Genomic DNA, 22,949 nt, shown 5'->3' with positions numbered 1-22,949 from the left:
CAACCAGTGTAAACGCACGCTCATACATGTATGAGGTTGATACTTGTCAACTCATACAAGTCGCGATACATGTCGCAAAGTCGCTTATACATGTATCTTATACATGTGCCGATACAAATGGCAGTGTAAACGCACCTTAAGATCCATACGGGACTTATAGACCTTGATTGCCGTAACAAAGGACGGCCGAACTGAACGCTTCGTACTTCGTAGCATGACCAAAGTTGCGCCACTGAAAACTGAGGGTTCACACGTGCACACGTACAACTTCATTACATCTGCAGTAGCTGCCACCTGTTGTTTGCGATTGTGAACTCGTCTTTATGCGAGTAGAGGGGGGGGGGGGGGGGAATGAACGTGTAATTAATTCGTAATTATATTTATGATATTTTTTTTTCTTTTTTAATTTGAATAGCACCGCGAGTTATTTAGAAAATGAAGTCGTATCTTTCCCGATATGGATGGAGTTTTAGTTGATTCAGTACATGTGACATAGAATATGTGGGTGACAGTCTCCAAAAATAGATACAAGAAAAGTTTTTTTCATGCATTTAACTATCAGATGGCGCCATTTGAATCAGTTCTCGATGTAAATAGGAGGCGTCACCGTGTCAGCTGTTATCAGTGAAACAGTAGCAACAAATGTTGTCATTTCGTGTTTATTTGTGTCAAAACGAAGAAGAGTCTCAGCTGTTTTATATGCCCTAATTTAAATGACGTACCTAACAGAAGACTAACTGATAATTTATTTGCCTCAGCTGTTTTATATGCCCTAATTTAAATGACGTACCTAACAGAAGACTAACTGATGATTTATTTGTGGAAGTAGAGCTACGCTATCAAGGCATAAGATGGTGACATTTAATAAGTACTTATATTTCATATTCAGAACTCGTGTTTCAAGCAGCGCAGTTTTCTTGTCACGATTTTATGCAAGACAGCATTATGTGAGAAATGCTAAGGCTCATTTGAATGCGAAAGAATCGGGCCGCTTGCCATCTGACTGCTATGCACAAGGCAAATACTTGATATTTGTTAATCAGCTTAAAAGCTTATTAGTGAATAGAGAAGAAAGGCACACATTGAAACTGATATCTTACGATGGTATGGCATTTTCGCAACTAGAATACGAAGAGCAATTTATTGGCACATGTAACTTTGACTGTATTCACAATCTTTTGATTTTTAGAAGTTTTGAAGTTGGGTATCAAAGCTGAAGAACATTCGATACTCCTCAGCAGTGGAACCGAGGATTGGATATTTGCTGTGGCGATTTCGACAGCAGCCAAAGAGAGAGCTAAGGATATTGAATCAGAAGTAGCTGGGAAGTTCATACCATTTAGGACGTCACTTTTTACTCTCACCCCTACAGAATCAGCAATATCATCGAAGGTAAAGCCGTTTCCAACACATTCTTTACATACCGGTATCAGCACGGACATCCTCTGGCATCCAAAATTCGTTAAAATCTGTAGGAATGAATCCCCCACTCCAATCCTTCTTTTAAGGAAGAAAGAACCATATGTTTTAAATAAAAGGGTTTGTTTTTGAAACAGGGTCACAATTTTGCAGTATTTGAACCACAGAAAGTTTTTGCACTTTATTTCAGGATCTAGAAATAGTATCTTGACCCTTGTATTAATTTTTTGCTACTTATGTGTAAAGTACCATATATCAATGTGTGTGTGTTAACATGTTCAGACTTAGAGAACATTGACTGTGGTAACAGTAATATTACTGGATACAGACTATGTCAGAGTAAACTTCTAGATTTAAACTCATTTATGTGGCATATGCCAGTGATAATGGATAAAGTTTTAAACTCCCCTTGAATGCAGAATGGTGTTGGGTAAGATGTAGGTTAAGTTTTTCTACGGTTGTATGGGTGAATTGGAGAAATATTTAATGTTGTGCAGTGGTACAGTCAATATGCTGAATGTATCTATTTTTTGAGTTACGGAATGATGGGGGTGGTGTTTTATATGGATACCAGTGATTAGACATGGTAAACAACAGAACATGCGAAATCCATGTCTTAAGGGTTGACATAATCAACTAACTGAATGTTGTGTGCATATCTTATGAAAGTGTTCATAGCTAACTTGATTCATATAGATTTCTTACTATTTTGTTATCTTGAAATACATCGCAGTAGAAAATATTTGAGGGAACAAAAAACTGGACTAATTTTTTGTGAAGTTGAAATATATTTGAGTTTTTGGATTGTATGCAGGCAAGAGAGATTTCCTGCACACAGCAACAGTACACTCTTCTCCAAGATTATACCAAGACCTCCCACAGTTTTTGTTGGAATAACTGGGTGTCTCTAAGAGTATTGGTAAAACTGTTTCATGAAAGTGTCCATACTGTTTCATGAAAGAGTCCATTGATCATACTTTTGGTATGATATGAGGACGACCTGTGACTTCTAAAGGTTTAGTTTTAATCCTGATTTTGTCCCGTATTGATACAGAGCAAAGGTCATCATTAATATGTGATATGGCAGGAGTTCTCTGGCTGGCCCTTAGATGCATCTAGACACTCCCGGTATGTTAGTGGTAGCTACAAGAATAAATGACAAATTAAGCAGTAGTATACAGTGAGAAAAACTATGGGTCAAGCATCGAGACCTGGGGATTCTAGAGAGCATGCTTCCATGATGATTTCTACAACCAAGAGATGACCTGTTGACATCTTTTCTTGAGGTAGCTGTCGAATCGTGATATAAGACTGTTTGAGAGGTTCAGTTGATTCTTTTTCTTAAGTAAAATATAGAGTAAAAAGCCTGTCTGAAATCAAACAGTGCTAAGATGGTCATTTCACACATGTTTATCATATTTTGAGCTTGTCACATTATTTGATGCAGATGCTGTACCATAGTGTTTTTCAGAATCCAGGTTGATATTTGTTATGGATGTTTTAAGTTTTAAGGTTATCTGTCTGCTGTCCAAGAACAGTGTGCTCAAAGGCTCGAAGATATTGCAGGTAATCACTGTGAAATTGGCTCTATATCACTGTTTTCAGATAGTCAGCTGCCTTTCCTCATGTTCCCATCTGAACCATATATTGCTTTCAATATTTTCAACTACATGAGTGACTATCAGCCAGTGTGAGCAGCAACTGTTGTATCTTATGAGAAGCACATAGCACTAATCCTCTACTGGGTTATAGTTTCAATGTGACATCTGATAAAACAAATAAAACTTTTGTAAAGGTAGCTTTCATAGATTATGGTTGAAATGATTCAAGCAATGTATGGACTGTCTTCTGACTTAGAATTATAAGGTTTTTTTTTGAGAATTTTCAATTATTCTTTTATGGAAAAATATTTTATCTTGGTTGATAAAATTATGTTTACAAAGAGGGTGAACCTATGGAGTTATGGTCTGAAAGAACATACCATCAGTGACCATCAGCGCTCTTGGAATGAAATGGCAATTAAATCAAGACCCTAAGCTGTCTACAGGAGTTGATATACGTCAACGGGGACAGCTGAAAATGTGTGCCCCAACCAGGACTCGAACCTGGGATCTCTTGCTTATATGGCAGATGCTCTATCCATCTGAGCCACCGAGGGCACAGGGGATAGTGCAACTGCAGGGATTTATCCCTTGCACGCTCCCCGTGAGACCCACATTCCCAACTTAATGTCCACACACTACATTCGTAGTGTCCCTGCCCTTTCACTCTTTACTCACGTCAGACAATCTTACCGAGTGCCGTAAAAGTTAAAATTTCTCAAATTTTGCACCACAGAATGTTGGCACTCTGATTGTACCCTCCATAAGTACAGTGACCAATCAACATCCCATGCAATTTTTAGAATATTCAGGATGAGGGTTTCGAGAAAATGATTTATAAAGAATCAAAAAATTTCAGATTCACTCTTTTTACGTAGAAGTTTTTTAATAGTTTAAGAATTTCAGGCATTAATGTCATTGCTGACACACAGTAGTCTTTCCACTATATCATTTCTCAAGACAGTTAACATGTTGTGACTATCCATATTCTCAAAACATAATTTTGAAGTTTGCTAAAAGGTAGAAATTTTTGTAGTCTCGTTTTCCAAATTAAAGATGGAAAAAAGCTCAGAAGTACATATGTCATAATCATGTCTGATAGTATTGGGAACAAGGTTTTTATTAAAAATAATCCAGATCTCTATCACTTGTAGTTTTTTATTATAATTCTTTTGACTTTTTTCCCTTCTTTACACTTTTCAAATATTCTCATTTAGAGAGGTCTACAATTTGTTAACAAGTCATCAGAAAATCCAACTATTTTGATTTTTGAGAGGTGTCTTGTGGAATTTTGACATATTTTTTCAGAAAACTTTGAAATAATGATGTGATACATTTCCTCTTGACCATAATGGTTTGAGATGAAATCGCCCTTGTATCAGATATAGAGCAAAGTTGAATGTAGATCTTGAGCTGAGCTACAGATCATTCTGTTACCACAACATTTATTTCATAGTCACAGGTATGTAAGCAGAGCAACACAGATGAAGGTCACCCTAGCAAAGGTACGGGCTGCAAACAGGGAAATTTATTGAGATTAGTGACTGATAAAGGGTAGATCATTACTATGCAAATCCTGAAAATGAGTATCTGAAAAACAGTGAAGCTGGTTGGACATTCACATGCTACTGTTGTGAGTGTCTGCGAAAAGTGGTAGAACAGTGAAACTACCACTGGACACTAAATGATTGGAAGTCCATGACTCTTCACGGAACATGGGGTTTGGAGGCTTGTCTGCACTGTGAAGTAGGATAAATTGTGATCTGTGGCATCTCTGCTGGAAGAACACACTCACAAGTGTTTCGGAGCACACTGTTCATTGTACATTGTTGAACAAGGAGCTCCACAGCAGACTACCCCTGCGTGTTCACACATTGACCCAACGACATCATCAATTATGATTGCAGTGGTCGTGGGACCATTGGAATTGGACTGTCAATCAAAGGAGGCATGTCAGCTCTTCTGCTGAACCGCATTTTTTCTATACTAGCTTGATGGCTATCTACACACATGCCATAATTAAGGTGAACAGCGGCTCGAAATGTGCAGTGTGCCATGGATGCAGGCTGGTGGGAGCAATGTTATGCTATGGGAGACATTCTCCTGTGTTTGCATGGGACCTGTGGTAGTAATTGAAGACATGCTGACCATTGCGAATTTGCCTGATGTAAATCCAATGGAGCCCATCTGGGTCGCTATAAGGTCTGCATGTGCAAATCAGAGACCTGTTATTTATGTGAATTATGTGACCTATATGTAGACATCTAATCCCGCACGCCTCCACAAACCTACCTACAAACTGTCAGATCCCTGATACACAGAATCAGTGATGTATTTAATTCCAAAGGCGGACAAACAAGCTATTAAGTAGATGCTCATAATGTTTTGGGTCATCAGTATATATGCCCACTTCAAGATATTAAACTTTCCACTTATTGTTATTTCAGTTGCCCTAAGATTGATGTCTCCAGTGCAAGAGCAGAAAATTATCCATTGTTGGTTGCAAATATCATATCTTGCAATTACCCCATCTAAATACGGAATACCTGAAAGTTCAGCTGCAGCAGCACCAACTACAAGAGCAAAAACACCTGTTTCAGTAGGAACATCAGCTGCCTTTGGAGCAAGAACAACTGCATTAGAAATAAGTTGCTACTCTGTGCAAACAACACCAAGCAGGAACGGAAAACATGAACAACATCTTTGTGAAGTTTTTGCTTGGTTGTTTGGTGATATGGAAGCTACAGAAATTCAGCTGACACCTCACCGGTGAATGTCTCACTGGTGCTACAGAAGCCGTGTTCATCAGTTAACTATATTTAGGATAATCACTGCATGCATGCACCCCCCCCCCCCACACACACACACTCTTTTGTAATGTGTATCCAGCTCCATTTATAATGTAAACAATCAATTTTTGAGAAAATAATTTAATTGTATAGATAAAAAATTACTCACCAAGCAGCAGCAGAACACATGCATAAAAGAAGGTTGTAAACAGGCAAGCTTTCAGAGCCAATGGCTCCTTCTTCACGCAGAAGAGTTGAAGGGGAAGGAAAAGGATTGGAGAGGTGTAGGAAAAGGGGTAGATTTTGGGAAAGTCACCCAGAACCACAGGTCAGAGACTTACCCCAAGAGATGAGAAGGTAAGTCTGATTGTTGGGGACTGCATTGGATGACATTTGAAAACCTTTTCAAATCTCCTCTGCTGCAGTCCCAAACAACCAGTCTTTTCTTCTCACACTGTGCAGTAAGTCTCCCCTGATCCATTGTTCTGGGTGACTTTCCCGAAATCTACCCCTTTCCCTAGCTCTCTTCAATTCTTTTCCTTTACCCCTCTTTTCCCCCTTCAATCCTTCTTCCTGAAGAAGGAGCCACTGGTTCTGAAAGCTTACCTAATTACAACCTTATTTTATGTGTGTGTTTTACCCACCACTTGGTGAGTAGATGTATCTATCCAATTAAATTATCCATTTATAATGATTGTGAAATGTATAATTAATGTTAATCAGCTCTAGATGCCTAGCGTTGCAGAAGTTCAAACAACACACCGAATGTTCTTGCTAGCTCCATAATTCACTATTCTGTGTGTCTTATTTGTAGAAAAGACTTCTCAGTAGACAACACACACCAAGCAAAGCTGGTAGAGGCTGCATCTCCAGTCACCAAGGAGGCATTGTAGCAATCTTTTGAGGTGCCTTATCCAAATTGTTATAAAGTTCTACAGCAACAGATCAGCTGAATCTGGAAGCCCTTAGCTTTCTTTTCCCAAAAGGCTAACATACATACCATGCTATCTACTGAAATTTCAGCTACGTATGAGGCAATAAAGCACTATAGATCGTTGACCAAAGGCCTAGTCTTTACCACATGTAGTAACCTCTGATGTTTGTATTTTTCCAGCTGTCATTTTATTCTGTCTGAGGTTCAGGTGAACCATTGCAATTTTATTGCACAGCTCACAACTGGCACCTGTCGTGTGTGTGTGTGTGTGTGTGTGTGTGTGTGTGTGTGTGTGTGTGTGTGTGTGTGGAAGACCAAGAACGAAGTGCTTGGATTAGAAAGGGTGAAAGACAGGGGTGTAGTCTTTTGCCTCTACCGTTCAATCTGTACATCAAAGAAGCCATGGCGGAAATAAAAGAAAAATTCAAGATTGGGATAAAAATCAAAGCAAAAGGATATCGGGATAAGATTCGCTGATGACATTGCTATCCTTAGTGAAAGTGAAGAAGACTTACAGGATCTGTTGAATGGAATGAACAGTCTAATGAATACAGAATACGGACCGAGAGTAAATTGAAGAAAAATGAAAATAAAGCAGACTAATATGTTTCGTAGACTCCTGGACATGTACTGGCCACAGAAACGTACCCACAGGTCAGCCTGACCGTGCTATCAATTATATTGAATGGGCCAATATTTAATGTCATCTCTTCCAAAGAATTATTCTCTAAATTTTGGAGGTTCGTATATTCAAAAACGACAAACATGCACTAATGGCTTTTACTCTCTCATAAAGATACATGATGTAAATATCAGTTTTAAGCTACTTTTTGTATTCGGATGTATTGCAGTTAGTTTCTGTTGTCAAGGCAACCAGAGATGCTCATGCTTATTACTAAACAGTCAAGCACACAATAATGTTAAGTGTATCTCTGATTTGCATAGTGTAACTGTCAAAATATTTCACTTTTCACTATTAATCTTTCAATAAACTTTAAAAAACTGTCAAGAATTTTTGGATTAACTTTAACTAGTCCCACTGTTTTCCAAAAAGCTCATTCAGAATCGTAAGAACAAATTAATCACGTCCTTAAGCAAAAAAAACTGTGCAGTCATACAATTTTGGATTGCTTCTGTGTTGCGTATTATTTAGCCCTTTATCTCTCTTTTTTTTTAGCTGATTAGTATCTTGATTCAGTTTTGATAACTAACTTCAAACATGCACACTTCCAAAATAAAAATCTTCAACAACAGGGTTTTTTTTTTTTTTTCTTTTCACAGTAATGATCTTCTCCATTGGTTTATTGATAATTCTTCACGATACTTGTAGTATAGTATACATATCCATCCAACAACTGACTTCAATGGAATACAGACATGAACTGAACAAAATTACAATAGCAACAGGTTCTTTTTCATATTAACAATGTAATAATTTTTTTCTTTGTCGAATCTGCTAGCCCAGTGACATCGTCCTCCTTTAACATGCCTTGGCTGTCAGTTCAGCACATTCGGTGACCAACTTCTGAAGCTGTCATTACTGTGCTGCTATCAGTCCACCATTGCCATTTCAGCAACCTAGAACACATGGAAAAAAAAAAAACCACTGCACACAGTACATCTGTTACGTAATTTTAACCTGTTACATCTATAAATGTTAACCACGAATCTCGTTAACTACATGTTGCTTCATATAATACAGTATTCTTACCGAGATCATATACCGAACAGCGTTCTTGAAGGAAGGCAGTGCTGATTGGTAAACAATGTGCGATATTCTCTCAAGAATATCAGCACACCAGCCCAGTCTACTAGTATCAAACATAGTTCTTAATTTGAGGAAGAAGTTTCTGAGAATGTACGCTAGAGCACAGCATTGTATGGTTGTAAATCATGGAATGCAGGAAAACAGGAACAGAAGAGAATCAAAGAATTTGAACTGTGGTGCCACAGAAGAATGTTGAAAATTAGGTGAACTGATAAGGTAAGGAATGAAGAGGTTCTCCTGCAGAATCAGCGAAGAAAGGAATATATGGAAAACACTGACAAGAAGAAGGGACAGGATGATAGGACATCTGCTAAGACATCAGGGAATAACTTCCATGGTCCAGATGAAGCCGTAGAGGGTAAAAACTGTAGAGGAAGATAGAGATTTGAATACACCCAACAATAATTGAGGATGTAGGTTGCAAGTGCTACTCTGAGATGAAAAGGTTGGCACAGGAGAGGAATTCATGGTGGCCCACATCAAACCAATCGGAAGACAGATGACTCAAAAGAAAGAAAGGAAAAAAATGTCTCTTTTGCAAGGGATGTTAGGTGCACATGCACATGATCCCCTTTTAGCTTTCTGCCTGCTATTGGGGGGGATGTAAGGGAAACAAATTCCACCTCTTTCTTGCAGAGCAGGCAGCATACTGGAATCAACATTGCATTCACAACATGTGCTATAATGCTACAGCAAGTTGTCTTGTTAAGACTGCTACTAGGCAGAAACACTCTATACTGGCCTGAGGTCATCGAACTTTAATTAATTCCTTCACTTCTGTGGAAGTGCCACATTATATTGTGCATATAATACAGTCACCACCCTGATTTTGTTACTTCAGATATGAGAGCAGCTCTTTTCCCTGTGGGTCTGGATTACTACTTTGCTGGAAGTTGTCCTACTGGAAAATCAAACACTGTAGGGTGTGGCTCTCACTTTCTATCATCTGGCCAAAGCTTGAGATGTAGTAGGAGAAGCAGAAGAAATTTTCTCTGTAGTGTAATTCCTATGCAGTCTCTCACAAATAAAGTTTGAATGGGGATTATCAAGGCAAATTATGCTGCTGATATTGTCCATGATCTAGAGAATATATATGATTGAATACAATGTAAAATTTTGTTAGATAGTGTCAGTAGTGATGAAATCTGACTTTATTGGCAAAAAATAAGAATGAGGCAATAATTTTTCAAGTTTTCACATCATTGTCCATTTTCTGGTGAAATATCAGGACCCTGTAGGAAGTTCACTGGGCCATGTGACTCTTCTTCCACTGAACCATCAGGAAGACCAATCACATTCTGGTGGAAATAAGAATCGTGAAAGTCGGTGAAAAAAATGTGAGTTTTTTTTAAAATCCAAACAGTGATGAGTTCGCTTACAACTAAACTGGTACTACAGTATTAGAAATAAACAATAAATGACTATATCTTCAATAGTGATGTGTTCAGAACAGTTTTACATACATAGTTGTCCTACTACTATGCAATCAGTTCATCATTACATATACAATAATAATAAATAATTGCATTACACAATGACTAATCAAAAATAACATGATTCACATAAAAACTTAAATTAACATTAGACAGTCATGAAGCTGTTATAACTGTGTGTTTTCTTTGGCAAGCTCCTTTTTTTTTTCCACACATGCATCAACAGAGTACACTGAGTCATGTAAGAGAAATTGGCTTTTGGAAAGGGATTCACTATTCTTTAAATTTTGAAGTTCTCGGGAAAAAAGTTTTGAAAAAAAATTGCACCAGCATAGTTAGCACCCCCTTGTGGCAGGGACAGATTTTTAATTGTTGTGTATGTCATTCTTATGTCTAGTATCACGCATGTGATGTACTGAGTTGTTTTCAAAGAGTGTGAGGTTCTTTGGCAAAGCACATCAGAGGAAAAAAAAAAAATATATTGAGATTCAGTGGCAGGTACTACTAGCTGGCTAAGCAATTTGATGCAGGAGCTTCTTGGACGTACTCTACTTATGACGTGGCTTACACTCTTCTGAGCAAGGACAATGAAGATTTTTTTAAGTGAGAGTAGAGTTCCCATAGAAGATAATTCCATACAATGTGCCAGAATGAACGCAAGCAAAATAAGATACCTTTGTGACTGTTTGATCCCTGTTATGAGATAGCAATCTTAATGCAAAAGCTGTAGAGCTCATTCTGTTGACATTTTCATGAATATGGTGTTCGTAGTTTAGTTTGCAGCCTGAATGAATGCTCAGGAACACGGTGTTATCCACACTCTGTAACTTCTGGTTATTGAATGTCATTTATTATTCCTTTGGGCTTTTGTGACTTGATTGAAACCGCATAAAATTTGTCTTGCTTAGGGTGGCAGAATGGGAGTTAACAGTAAACCAGTTAAAGAATTTTGATAAAATGTTGCTGGTTGCTGTTATAACTGGTGTCATCTGCAAACATGGTAAATTTGGACTCAACTACAGGCAGGTCATTAGTATAAATCAGAAACGATAAAGGATCCATGACATAACCCTGTGGGACCCAGTGATGAATAATACCCCAATTGGGCTTGACAGTTATTCCCAATTTGCAATCCACTGCTTCCAAAATTACTTTCTGCTTCCTGTTAGCAAGATAATACTTCAGCAAGTTACTTGGGCTCTTGATGGCATACTGCTGGGCTTTCTGTAATAGTAGTTTGTGATCCACATAATCAAAAGCTGCTGTCAGATAAAAGAAAATACCGTGAACTTTGCTTATTTAGGGACTCTAACAAGGAAACATCACTAAGCTCATTTTGACACAATAATAAAAGCACGTTACCAATGTCACAATGATAATTCAAAAACCTCTTACTCACTTCACTGTATAGAACTTTGCACTTGGGCATTAGGCAGGTACAGGGGGGGTGAGCATGTGACAAACAATAGGCATACAGGAAGTTTAAAAGCTGTACTTACAGGAGGTCATAACGTTACACAGTCAGAATCATGGCCCAAATTTTTATGCGGGATCGACTGCTCGGGCTGATATCTTGTAGTTGTACTATTTTCTCCACAAAATATGTGATCAAGTTGGTGATGTTTCCTTGTAAGATGTCTTCCACAAATGTGAAGATTGGTTGTTCATTGCTTATATTCTTCAGAATATGTAACTGTCATTTACTTAGAATGCTGAAGTGTTCAAGGAGCTTGGCAATCCTGGTATGCAACAACCTTTTAAATACTTTTAAAAGTGAAACTGGCCTGTAATTATTCACTTTTGATGCATCCACATTTTTGAAAGAGATTTTACAGTAGTATATTTAATTCTCTCTGGGAATATGACTTGATACATTTTTGAGTTAAGATTATGGCTCAGTATTCTACGTATTTCGATAGAACATTATTTCAGTAGATTGCTTGAGATGCTGTCAAAGCCAGCTGTTTTTCAATAAGACAGTGGTACTCCATAAGTTCCCTATTGTTTATAGGAGATAACATCGTCTCATCAGAAGTGTTTGGAGCTTGCCATTTGAGAATATCCATCACTTCATGTAGACCCTCTGACCCACAGCCTGTTTTCTCAGTGACATTTAGAATGTATCCATTGAAAATCTCGGCAATATTTTTTGTCTTACTTTTTGTAACATTCCACATACTTTTGATTTTGTTATGTGAATTATTGTTTTTGACCAACAACTATACATGTTTTGCTTTTTCAGTCACTTTGTTTAAAATTTTGCAATATATTTTGTAGAAGTTCTGTTTATGAGCATTATTTGAATATCTGTATTCAGTAATTGCTCTTGTTTCCATTTACAGGATATTTTGGCAACCAAAGTGATCCATGGCGTTTTCACTAGTTGTCTAGTTTGCGCTCTGTAGATTCTTTTTGAGAATATGCTTTCAAACAGTAATACAGCTTCATCATTAAACGTGGTAATTTGCTATTGACATCAGGTTTTTGATAATTACGTTTCCAGTCAAATTTCTTAACGCATTGTTTAAACTTCTGAATTGTATCACCATATGAATCTGCTTGTTTCTCCAGCAGTTTGGTGGGGAGACCAAGTACTGAGTTCAGGGAATAGCATTCAGTATCATCTACTTTCTGCATTCCTCTCAGTTAGGAATATTTGCGCTAAACTTGTATACTCCTGTGTCTCAGGCTTAAGATGACGACAACTGACATCTCAGTTGATGAAATTGTTGTGTGTCCTCGTTGCCACTGCCTATTTGATCACTTAGTTACAAAAACTGTTGGCTAGACACAACACCTTTGGCTGTTGAGAATCAAACATGTTCTTTGATTATGTTGAGCTCTGCCAAAGCATGTTGGACACTGTGTCAGTGTTCTTAGTAAGGAGCATACCTGAGTTTCCAGTAAAGAACTTTAGAAAAATGCACTTACTCTGCTTGGCTGTCACATGTACCATGACTCCTGCCTTTCAGCTTTCACAACTTGTGATCTATTCAAGTGTAGGGCACTGTGAAACAGTGCAACAAGTTCCAGTGATTAATATGAGATAGCAGAACACTGAAGTTCACAGCTTGAGGACCATCACCAACTAGAAATAGAAGGCAACATCTGTGCTCCCTGAAGTGCTCAATTTTGCTCCACATTCAAGAATGTTACCCTGATGAGAGATTATGAGTGGCCTAAAGCAGGTGATGGTTGCTCTCCCATAAGATGAGATGGAGAGCTTGTAGATTCCTCAACAGAAGCTAAAAATACTGAAACTGTTATCTTGTTGACAGAATGTAGGGAAATAACGAGGGCAGTTCAATAAGTAATGCAACACATTTTTTTTCTGAAACAGGGGTTGTTTTATTCAGCATTGAAATACACCAGGTTATTCCCCAATCTTTTAGCTACACAACACTATTTTTCAACGTAATCTCCATTCAATGCTACGGCCTTACGCCACCTTGAAATGAGGGCCTGTATGCCTGCACGGTACCATTCCACTGGTCGATGTCGGAGCCAACGTCGTACTGCATCAATAACTTCATCATCCGCGTAGTGCCTCCCACGGATTACGTCCTTCATTGGGCCAAACATATGGAAATCCGATGGTGCGAGATCGGGGCTGTAGGGTGCATGAGGAAGAACAGTCCACTGAAGTTTTGTGAGCTCCTCTCGGGTGCGAGGACTTGTGTGAGGTCTTGCATTGTCATAAAGAAGGAGAAGTTCGTTCAGATTTCTGTGCCTACGAACACGCTGAAGTCGTTTCTTCAATTTCTGAAGAGTAGCACAATACACTTCAGAGTTGATCGTTTGACCATGGGGAAGGACATCGAACAGAATAACCCCTTCAGCGTCCCAGAAGACTGTAACCATGACTTTACCGGCTGAGGGTATGGCTTTAAAATTTTTCTTGGTAGGGGAGTGGGTGTGGCGCCACTCCATTGATTGCCGTTTTATTTCAGGTTCGAAGTGATGAACCCATGTTTCATCGCCTGTAACAATCTTTGACAAGAAATTGTCACCCTCAGCCACATGATGAGCAAGCAATTCCGCACAGATGGTTCTCCTTTGCTCTTTATGGTGTTCGGTTAGACAACGAGGGACCCAGCGGGAACCAACCTTTGAATATCCCAACTGGTGAACAATTGTGACAGCACTACCAACAGAGATGTCAAGTTGAGCACTGAGTTGTTTGATGGTGATCCGTCGATCATCTCGAACGAGTGTGTTCGCACGCTCCGCCATTGCAGGAGTCACAGCTGTGCACGGCCGGCCAGCACGCGGGAGATCAGACAGTCTTGCTTGACCTTACGGCGATGATGACAACGACTCACCGTGCTTTTGTCCACTGCCAGATCACAGTAGACATTCTACAAGCACCTATGAATATCTGAGATGCCCTGGTTTTCCGCCAAAAGAAACTCGATCACTGCCCGTTGTTTGCAACGCATATCCGTTACAGACACCATTTTAACAGCTCTGTACAGCGCTGCCACCTGTCGGAAGTCAATGAAACTATACGAGACGAAGCGGGAATGTTTGAAAATATTCCACAAGAAATTTCCGGTTTTTTCAACCAAAATTGGCCGAGAAAAAAAATGTGTTGCATTACTTATTGAACTCCCCTCGTAATAGCACTCAATGACAGTGCAACTTCATTGCTAATTTTAGGTGACCACTAGCATACAAGTAGGTAAGGAAGGATTGTATTCCAACAGTGATACAGAACACTGTTTCACTCCTTAATAACTCAGGTTTGCACAAAAGGATGTCCAAATGATATATGCCAAAGCTTGAACATGACTAAATATGTGTAGTCTCTTTGATAATATGTAAAGAAAGATTGCCACAGAATCCAATAGTAGTGAATACTCTAAAACAGTGACATGTGGTAAAACAAAGACAGAGCTTTCATGGGACATATTCCCCACTATGCAGAGTTGGTGAGGGTACTGAGAGAGATACACCTGTATAGTTCTTATTTCCTGGTCACCTTTGGTGTCACATCCTTCTTATCTTGGGTGACTCTGGAAGGAGACTCGATGTATAGTTATGGAGGCTCTTGCAGAAGAATTAACTGAAACTGTTTTGGCAAGTTGTCACCACCATTAGATATAGATTCTGTGAGCAGATGGAGAGTGTCACTGGGGAGTTTACATCAGCCCCAGGTCTGGTCAAGAACAATGTTCACTGCCAGTATTTTACAGCAGAGCTGGTAGCCATTAACAGAGCCCTATGTTTTACTAAACAGACCTCCCCTGACCAAGTTTTGATTTATAGTGAGTCAATGAGCAGTCTACAAACTATTGACTAATGTTGCTCTTGTCACCTTATGATGTGTGCTATTCGCAATCTTCTCTCCGACCTTACTTATACTACATGCTCAGTTGTTTTTCTCTGGGTCTCAAGTCATGGGTATCTCAAGGAATGAACTGGCCAAATGTTTGGCTAGAGAAGTGACTGATTACTCATCCAACATTCACTTTGATGATCCCAGGCATGGATTTGCAAGTAGAAATAAGGTCTGTGTGTTATCAAAGAGACTGTGGATCCATGGCACTACTCCTTCCTTTCCTCCCAGAAGGAATCCACTGTCCTATGTGGCCTCCATATCAATCGTACCATATTAATCCATAGTTGTATATTATGTTATGAGCCACCTTCCACCTTGTGGTTGAGCAGTCTCACAGACAGTAGCTCACATTCTGGTGGAATGCCCCCTTCTGGATCTGGATCTCTATGTCAACCACAATCTTCCAGTTTCTTTGCCTCTAACATTGGCAGACAATGTACAGACAACTGAACTTGTTCCCTGCAAGAAAGAGCTGTTTATTCTTAGATCGAAAGTTTTAAACTGCTTCGATGGTGGGAGTTAGGGGAGTTGGGTTGGGGAGTCTCCTGCCATATGGTAGGCCTGGGGACCTACTACTCTACTCCTCCACCAGACCCACTTTTACTCTGTCGTCATCACTTTTAGGTTCAGTTAGACCTTTTCTCTACTGCACCGTATTTTACTTTTTAGGAGTGATCCTTCATATAGTTCTCCGATGGAGGCAAGACCTTAAGGCTACCTTATCCTTGACACTAGTTGATGATGAAAGAGCAGGTTTTTATGCTTTCTTGCAGAGTGTGAGTTTTATTCCCATCTTTAACACTTTGACCGTAACAGATTAGGGGTGGGAAAGTTGTGGATGACACGCTCTCTGCCACCTGCTGAACTTCTGAGGACACTTGAATGTGCCTGCCCACCAACTGACCTGCTTATTTCTCTATCTTATTTTACTGTTATCAGTCCTACAGATGTTCATTACATTTTTAGCTCCTTTGCTTTTACTGTTGCAGATCTCCTTTCTGGAAGGAATTGTTTATTCTCTTCCTATCTTACCCCTCATTGGGTTGGTGTATGTCAGACATGAGCGAGATACCTCTTGCCACAGAAGACATCTGTGGAAGTCCTCACCTGCTCTCTGACCTGCAGGCTGGCCTGACCCATATATTTTTTTACCTCTGCAGAATGAATTTTCACGCTGTAGTGGAGTGTGCACTGATTTGAAACTTCCTGGCAGATTAAAACTGTGTCCTGGAATGGAGCTCTGACCTGGAACCTATGCCTTTTGCAGGCAAATGTTCTACCAAATGATCTATCCAAGCTTGACTCATAATTTTCCCTCACAGTTGTACTTCCATTATTACCCTGTCTGTTACCTTCCAGGCTCCACTGAAGTTCTCCTACATACCTTGTGGAGCTAGTATTCCTGAAAGAAAGGATATTTCGAAGACTTGGCTTAGCTGCGAACTGAAAATTCATTCTGGAAACAATCCCCCAGGCTGTGGCTCAGCCACATCACAGAAATATCCTTTCTTCCAGGAATGCTAACCCCAACAGGTATGCAGGACAATACCTGTAAAGTTTGGGAGGTAGGAGATGAGGTACTGGTGGGAGTAAAGTTGTGAGGGCATGTCGTGAGTTGTGCTTAGATAGCTCAGGCAGTAGAGCACTTGCAAAAGAAAGGCAGAGGTCCCAAGCTCAAGACCCAGTCTGGCACACAGTTTTAATGTGTCAGGAAGTTACTTTTACCCCTATTTTAATTATTTCTCACCTTTGGCAGCAACATTGCTTTTTGTGTACCAGTTCTACTACTACTACATACTATCACAATCTGACCAAATTTCTGGCTGATGTCACTAACTCCAGATGGACTACCCCTTGAACAAGGGACTGATGACCTCACTGTTCAGTCCTTCAAAAAACCCTTCTCCTCCCTTCAGCCAGTAAACAAACCACCCAGCCCAACTCCAGGAGTCCCATATGTATATATGAAGCACTTTGCAAAAACTGTTCTTTACATGATGTTCTTTACACCTAAATTATTCTATAGTTAGATAATGACACTAGTGATCTGGGTATGTGATTTAAAAATCTTGCAGAAATCCTGCAGTACCTGAGCAGCTTTCTGGAGGACATTTCAACAGAAAACGCTATATATACTTTCACTAATGAAATATTAAATGCTCTGAGTAACCAGAAGTCACCCGTTGGAATTTTTTGTGATCTATCAAAGGCTTTTGATTGTGTAAATAATGGAATACTTCTAGATAATCGCAAGTACTGTGGTATGAATGGGACGGTGCTCAAATGGTTTAAATCATACCTAACTGGAAGGGTGCAGAAAGTTGAAATAAACAGTTCATATAATATGCAAAAAACTGGTGATTTCTCAAACTGGGGAACAATCAAGAATGGGGTGCCGCAAGGTTCGGTCTTGGGTCCTCTGCTGTTCTTAATATATATTAATGACTTGCCATTCTATATTCACGAAGATGCAAAGCTGGTACTTTTTGCCGATGATACAAGTATAGCTATCACACCCAACAGACAAGAATTAACTGGCGAAATTGTAAATGACGTTTTTCAGAAAATAATTAAGTGGTTCTCTGTGAATGGGCTCTCATTAAACATTGACAAAACACAATATATACAGTTCCACACAGTAAATGGAATGACACCATTAATAAATATAGACTTCGATCAGAAATCGGTAGCTAAGGTAGAATATTCAAAATTTCTAGGTGTATGCATTGATGAGGGGTTGAACTGGAAAAAAAACCACTGAGAATCTGCTGAAATGTTTGAGCTCAACTACTTATGCTATTAGGGTCATTGCAAATTTTGGCAATATACATCAGAGTAAATTAGCTTACCATGCCTATTTTCATTCTCTGCTTTCGTATGGCATCATATTCTGGGGTAACTCATCATTGAGTAAAATAGTGTTCATTGCACAAAAGCGTGTAATCAGAATAATTGCTGGATCTCATCCAAGATCATCCTGCAGACACTTATTTAAAGAGCTAGAAATCTTCACTGTAGCCTCACTATATATATATATATATATACACACTTATGAAATTTGTTGTTAACAATCTGAATGAATTCAAAACTAATAGCAGTGTACATGGCTACAACATTAGGAGAAAGGATGATCTTCACTACTCAAGGTTAGATCTAACTTTGGCTCAGAAGGGGATAAATTATGCTGCCACAAAAGTCTTTGGTCACTTACCTAATAGCATAAAAAGTCTGACAGATAGCCATATAGCATTTAAAAGGAAATTAAAAGAATTTCTTAATGTCAACTCCTTCTACTCATTAGATGAATTTTTGGATATAGTAAGTGGGTAATTTCCCCAACCCCCCCCCCCCCCCCCAAAAAAAAAAAATAAATAAATATATATATATATATTAATTGTCATGTAATATCTTGTATAGACACCTTTTATTAACCTGACACATTCCACATCATTATGAAGTGTCGTATTCATGATGTATGGAACAAGTACTAATCTAATCTATGTAACTTTGGGGGCTGACATCTAGCGGCCTACCCGGGAGACACACATGCATCTGTCACTGCCTGCCGTGGGAAAGCTGTTCTATGTCTCTTACTGAACATGTACATTCACCACCTATAAGAATCTAAATAAAGGATAGTAGTTTTTGTGTAATCACTTTCAAAATTTGTATACTGCACGTTGTTATTAATCTTGTACAGACAGCTTTTATTAACCTGACACATTCCACATCATTACGAAGTGTCGTATTCATGATCTATGGAACAAGTACTAATCCAATCTAATCTAGTGGTTGGGAGAGGAGTGAGACAGGATTGTAGCCTATCCCCGATGTTATTCAATCTGTATATTGAGCAAACCGTAAAGGAAACAAAAGAAAAATTCGGAGTAGGTATTAAAATCCATGGAGAAGAAATAAAAACTTTGAGGTTTGCCGATGACATTTTAATTCTGTCAGAGACAGCAAAGGACTTGGAAGAGCAGTTGGACGGAATGGACAGTGTCTTGAAAGTAGGATAGAAGATGAAATCAACAAAAGCAAAATGAGGATAATGGAATGTAGTCGAATTAAGTCGGGTGATGCGCTTAAAGTAGTAGAGTGTCTCTGTTTGGGGAGCAAAATAACTGATGATGGTTGAAGAAGAGAGGATATAAAATGTAGACTGGCAATGGCAAGGAAAGCATTTCTGAAGAAGAGAAATTTGTTAACATCGAGTATAGATTTAAGTGTCAGGAAGTCGTTTCTGAAAGTATTTGTATGAAGTTTGGCCATGTATGGAAGTGAAACATGGATGATAAATAGTTTGGACAAGAAGAGAATAGAAGTTTTTAAATGTGGTTCTACAGAAGAATGCTGAAGATTAGATGGGTAGATCACATAACTAATGAGGAGGTATTGAATAGAATTGGGGAGAAGAGGAGTTTGTGGCACAACTTGACTACATGAAGGGATCGGTTGGTAGGACATGTTCCGAGGCATCAAGGGATCACCAATTTAGTATTGGAGGGCAGCAGCATGGAGGGTAAAAATCATAGAGGGAGACCAAGAGATGAATACACTAAGCAGATTCAGAAGGGTGTAGGTTGCAGTAGGTACTGGGAGATGAAGAAGCTTGCACAGGATAGAGTAGCATGGAGAGCTGCATCAAACCAGTCTCAGAACTTGAAGACCACAACAACAAAAAACAACCGCACTCATACAGTTATAGTTAGTGGTGACTTCAACCAGCCTTCGATGCGTTGGAAAAAATATATGTTTTAAGTTGGAGGTAGGCATAAAAGTTGTCCGAAATCATTCTGAATGTGCTCTCAGAGAATTATTTTGAACAATTAGATCAGGAGCCCACTGTAAGTGTAAATAGTTGCGAAAACATACTTAACCTTTTAGCAACAAATAATCCTGAGCAAAAAGGGAGCGTTATAACAGATAGAGGGATTAGTGATCACAAGGTTGTTGTAATGAGACTGGAAACTAACATCCAAACCCACCAAAAATAAATGCAAAATACACCTGTTTAAAAAGCCACTAAAAATTTGTTAGAGGCCTTCCTAAGAGACCATTTCCACTCTTTCCAATGAAAATATGTAAGCACAGACGAGAAGTGGTTTAAATTCAAGAAATAGTGTCAGTGGCTATTGAGAGACATTTACCAAGTAATAAGAGGTGGTACTGAGAGCATAGGAGATGGTATGCTAAACAGGTCAGAACGCTTGTTGCAGAAGCTACATAAAATTTAAAAAAAGCATGCCAAATTTAAAGGAACACAAAATTCTCAAGATTGGCAAAGTTTTACTGAAGCTCAAAATGTAGCATGAACTTCAATGCGAGATGCTTTTAATACTTTTCATAATGAAACTTTCTCTCGAAATCAGGCAGATAATCCAAAGAGATTCTGGTTTTATGTTAAGTACACCAGCAGAAACACAAAATCAATACATTCACTGTGTGATAACAATGGTGACATTATTGATGAAAATGCCACTAAAACAAAGTTACTAATCACGGTTTTCTGAAATTCTTTCACCAAAGGGGATTAAGTAAATATTCCAGAATTCAAACCAAGAGCAGCTGCCAGCAGTAGACACTGCTCGATGTAGCAAAGTACCTTAAATCACTTAATAAAGGCAAGGCCTCTGGTCTTGATTGTTTACCAGTCAGGTTCCTCTCAAACTATGCTGATACGATAGCTATATATTTCAAATCGTATACAACCGATTGCTCATTGAAAGATCTGTACCTAAGGAATGGAAAGTTGCACAAGTACACCAATAACCAAGAAAGGAAATAGGAGTAATCCACTAAAAAAACCATATTGCTAATGTCGATTTGCAGTACGATTTTGGAACATGTACTGTGTTCAAACATGATGAGTTATCTTGAAGAAAACTATTTATTGACAGACAGCCAACACAGATTCAGAAAATATTGTTCTATAGACTAGCATCTCAGTTGTGAGACTGGATTCATTATTTCCTGGTAGAAAGATCACAGTTTTTAATAACTGATGGAAAGTCAATGAGTGAAACAGAAGTAATAGTGGGCATTCCCCAAGGAAGTATTATGAGCCCTCTGTTGTTCCTCATCTACATAAATGATTTAGGAGACAATCTGAGTAGCACTCTAAAATTGTTTGCAGATGATGCTGTCATTTACTGTCTTGTAAAGTCAACAGATGATAAAAACAAATTGCAGAATGATTCAGACAAGATACCTGTATGGCACAAAAAGTAGTAACTGATTATACATAATGAAAAGTGTGAAGTCATCCACATGAGTACCAAAAGGTATCTGCTAAATTTTGGTTACACAATAAATCACACAAATGTAAAGGCTGTAAATTCAACTACTTAGGGATTGCAATCACAAATAAATTAAGTTGGAACAATCATATAGAAAACACTGTGGGTAAAGCAAACCAAAGACTATGATTTAGCTGGCCGTTGTGGCCAAGCGGTTCTGGGCACTTCAGTCTAGAATCACGCTGCTGCTACGGTCGCAGTTTCGAATCCTACCTCGGGCATGGATGTGTATGATGTCCTTAGGTTAGTTAGGTTTAAGTAGTTCTAAGTCTAGGGGACTGATGTCCTCAGATGTTAAGTCTCATAATGCTTAGAGCCATTTGAACTATGATTTATTGGCAGAACACTGAGAAAATGCAACAGGTCTATTAGACCACCTACACTACACTTATATGTCCTGTTCTGGAATATTGCTGTGTGATATGAGATCCACATCAGACAGGATCGGTAGAGGACATAAAAAAAGTTCAAAGAAGGACATCTCGTTTTGCACTACTGCACAATAGGGGAGATAGTGCCTCAAATATGATACATGAATTGGAGTGGCGATCGTTAAAACAAAGGCATTTTTTATGTATATATGCTGAATCAGCAAGTGAAAATCTGTACCAAGGATGGGAATCGAAATTGGGTCTCCAGCTTACTAGGCAGCTGCGTTAGCCACTAAGGCGTTTTTTGTTGCAACAGGATCTTCTTGTGAAATTTTAATCACCTACTTTCTCCTCAGTGTGAAAATATTTTCTTGGCTGTCACCTACATAGGGACGAATGATTATTATAATAAACTAAGAGAAATCAGAGCTTCCACAGAAAGATTTAAGTGTTTGCTTTTCTCATGTGCGGTTCGAGAGTGGAATAGAAGAGAAATAGCTTTAAAGTGGTTAAGTGAAACCTCTACCAGGTACATAATTTTGAACTGCAGAGTAATCACGTAGGTGTAGGTGTAGATGTAGATGAACATTTTCTCATAATTATTTCTCATGCAAAATGTTGTACACTTTCTACGGAAATGCCTGTTGTGTCAGGTATTTCACATACCTTTAATTGCCTTCTGTCCGATACAGTATTGTGTATTTTCTCAATCTATGATACAGTTTTGGAATATCCTTCACACTTTCTCCAAGAACATAGCGCCACATTGGCACTGAATTGCTCCCCCTCCCCTTTTTTTAACTGTTTAAAACGAAGGAGAAAACTCCTTAAAAAAAACTTTACTGAACTGAATGAATTTCTATTGGCAATTTTTTATGATGGCATGTTATAACAGCTTATCGAGTTGAAGAAAAAGCACACATATGACTAGTCTAAAAACTGCAAAAAGAGAACTATTCTGCAAACCAAACTGTGATTTCAACTATGTCATACC

The 22,949-nt window shown here is 38.7% G+C and overlaps 1 protein-coding gene across 1 annotated transcript in view; it reads left to right on the top strand.

The window, feature by feature from the left end:
- The first annotated feature begins 383 nt into the window (after positions 1–383).
- LOC126480942 (NAD(P)H pyrophosphatase NUDT13, mitochondrial-like) overlaps positions 384–22,949 on the top strand; it is a 59,020-nt gene continuing 36,454 nt past the window's right edge. The window contains exons 1-3 of the mRNA XM_050104362.1: positions 384–722; positions 791–1,104; positions 1,190–1,392. Of these exons, the coding sequence (XP_049960319.1) occupies positions 852–1,104; positions 1,190–1,392 (456 nt within the window). The 5' untranslated portion in view covers positions 384–722; positions 791–851. The remainder of the gene's footprint in view (positions 723–790; positions 1,105–1,189; positions 1,393–22,949) is intronic.

The sequence above is a fragment of the Schistocerca serialis genome, chromosome 1, assembly GCF_023864345.2.
Source record: "Schistocerca serialis cubense isolate TAMUIC-IGC-003099 chromosome 1, iqSchSeri2.2, whole genome shotgun sequence".
NCBI classification, from domain to species: domain Eukaryota; kingdom Metazoa; phylum Arthropoda; class Insecta; order Orthoptera; family Acrididae; genus Schistocerca; species Schistocerca serialis.
This window is presented reverse-complemented; position numbering and strand designations above follow the sequence as displayed.